This window comes from Aplysia californica, unplaced genomic scaffold (assembly GCF_000002075.1).
Source record: "Aplysia californica isolate F4 #8 unplaced genomic scaffold, AplCal3.0 scaffold00454, whole genome shotgun sequence".
Classification (NCBI taxonomy): Eukaryota; Metazoa; Mollusca; class Gastropoda; order Aplysiida; family Aplysiidae; genus Aplysia; species Aplysia californica.
This window is the reverse complement of record NW_004797724.1, coordinates 177,048-178,611: the sequence shown is the minus strand read 5'-3', so window position 1 is coordinate 178,611 and position 1,564 is coordinate 177,048. Positions and strand designations below refer to the sequence as shown.

Sequence of the window (1,564 nt, the reverse complement as noted above, 5' to 3'; positions counted from 1 at the left end):
CTCACCCCTCAGCCCCGTCCCTCACCTCCCCCCTACCCCCTTGTCTAAGCTTTGGGAGTACCGAAATATCGATCCTTTGAAGAACAGTCGCGCAGACGACTGAATCGTCTGGCGCGAAATTCGCAGACGCGGGGTGAGTAGACTTCTGCTGCTTTGACTCTCCCGTCGATCTCTGAGCGTCGTGGTGAGCAACGAGCCATTTGCCCCTCCATTGTCAATCCACCTTACCCACACGCTAACATTGGACCGGATATTTCAACTTCAGCGAGGACGTCGTCCATTCGTTCTTTCATTCGCTCGTTCTTTATTATTTTATTCAAAGGGGCCGAGCGGAACGTAGCGCACACATCGCGTGCTATGACTTCCTGCAGGGAAAACCTCCTTAAAAATCCCATTCTAAATAAGGGAAAATCGCACGTTAGCTAATATACTTGAAACGGTTCTTTTTGGTGGGTAAAGATTAGGAATTTCACCCAATTCTTACTTTCACTACTGTAAAATTATATTCTCAATAAAAATTTTCACGAAACTGTTTAGAACGATAGTTTTTTTTTTTTACTTTTTAAAAATTGGTGACTAGATACACCCTCCGTTTCTTATCTTTTTGTCCCAGGAATTGAACCCAAACTTCAGACGCCGGAAACACCCCTTTACCGTTATTAAACTGCTGACAAAGACTCAATTAAAAAAACCCAAGAGAATTAAAAACAAACAAAACCTACAAACATGGAGTAGAAAGTGATGTAAGACCCCACAACGTAAAAAAAAAAGCTTTGAAGAATACAACCGAAACATAAATCGAAACAGAAAGAAAAGAGAAATTGATTGTATATGCAAAGGTCCCACACTACACGTGTAGACCAACATATTTGAGTACTTCGACAATGAGTGCCTTCTTCCCACGATTACGCTTGATGTTCAAGCCGCGTCGCCTCTGGTCTCAGCTATGGGGACTACAAGGGATGTATCTGTGCTTTTTCTTACACTCACAAGCTACAGGGAGTTCCTACCCCAACCATGGACACATTCCCATCGGTAAGTTTTCCATCGATTTATTAATTGCAAATTTTGCTGATACATGAGTGATTTTTTCTTTCTGAATCATTATCGCTGGCTGCAGCATGGAGAAATATCAAATATCACTCATATTGCAATGATTGTAAACGTTTTACTCTCCCAGTGAGACAATTCAGATCAATCCAGGCTGAATAAACGGAGAAATTGAATAAAAACAATTTCATCACGCAGAGATCTCACTCATGTCCTTGTATTACGGCAAAACACCAAACCAATACACCACAGTAACCGTTATTACAGAAATGTATTCCCGTGCTTATGAAACACGGTTTTATCACAGTATGTTCGACATGCCATTCAAAGCTGTTAGTGCACCTCTGTTGCACGCAGGAGATCTGAGTTTGATTTCCAGAAGGGATAATTAATTGTATCTAGAATCTCGGTTTTTCTACTGGTATTGGTCTGTTGCATCCCTCTCATTCTAGGTTGGCCTGACCATTAAGGTCTACACCTGTCTCCTGAGTATTCTAAATTGTGTCAACTGGGG

At 41.7% G+C, this 1,564-nt stretch overlaps 1 protein-coding gene across 1 annotated transcript in view; it reads left to right on the top strand.

Moving 5' to 3' along the window:
• Nucleotides 1–703: 703 nt before the first annotated feature.
• Nucleotides 704–1,564, top strand: part of LOC100533314 (glutamate receptor subunit protein GluR5) — a gene marked incomplete at its 5' end in the record, with an annotated part of 137,422 nt that continues 136,561 nt past the window's right edge. Inside the window, 1 exon segment of the mRNA NM_001204612.1 lies at nucleotides 704–1,035. Coding sequence (NP_001191541.1) covers nucleotides 915–1,035 — 121 coding nt within the window.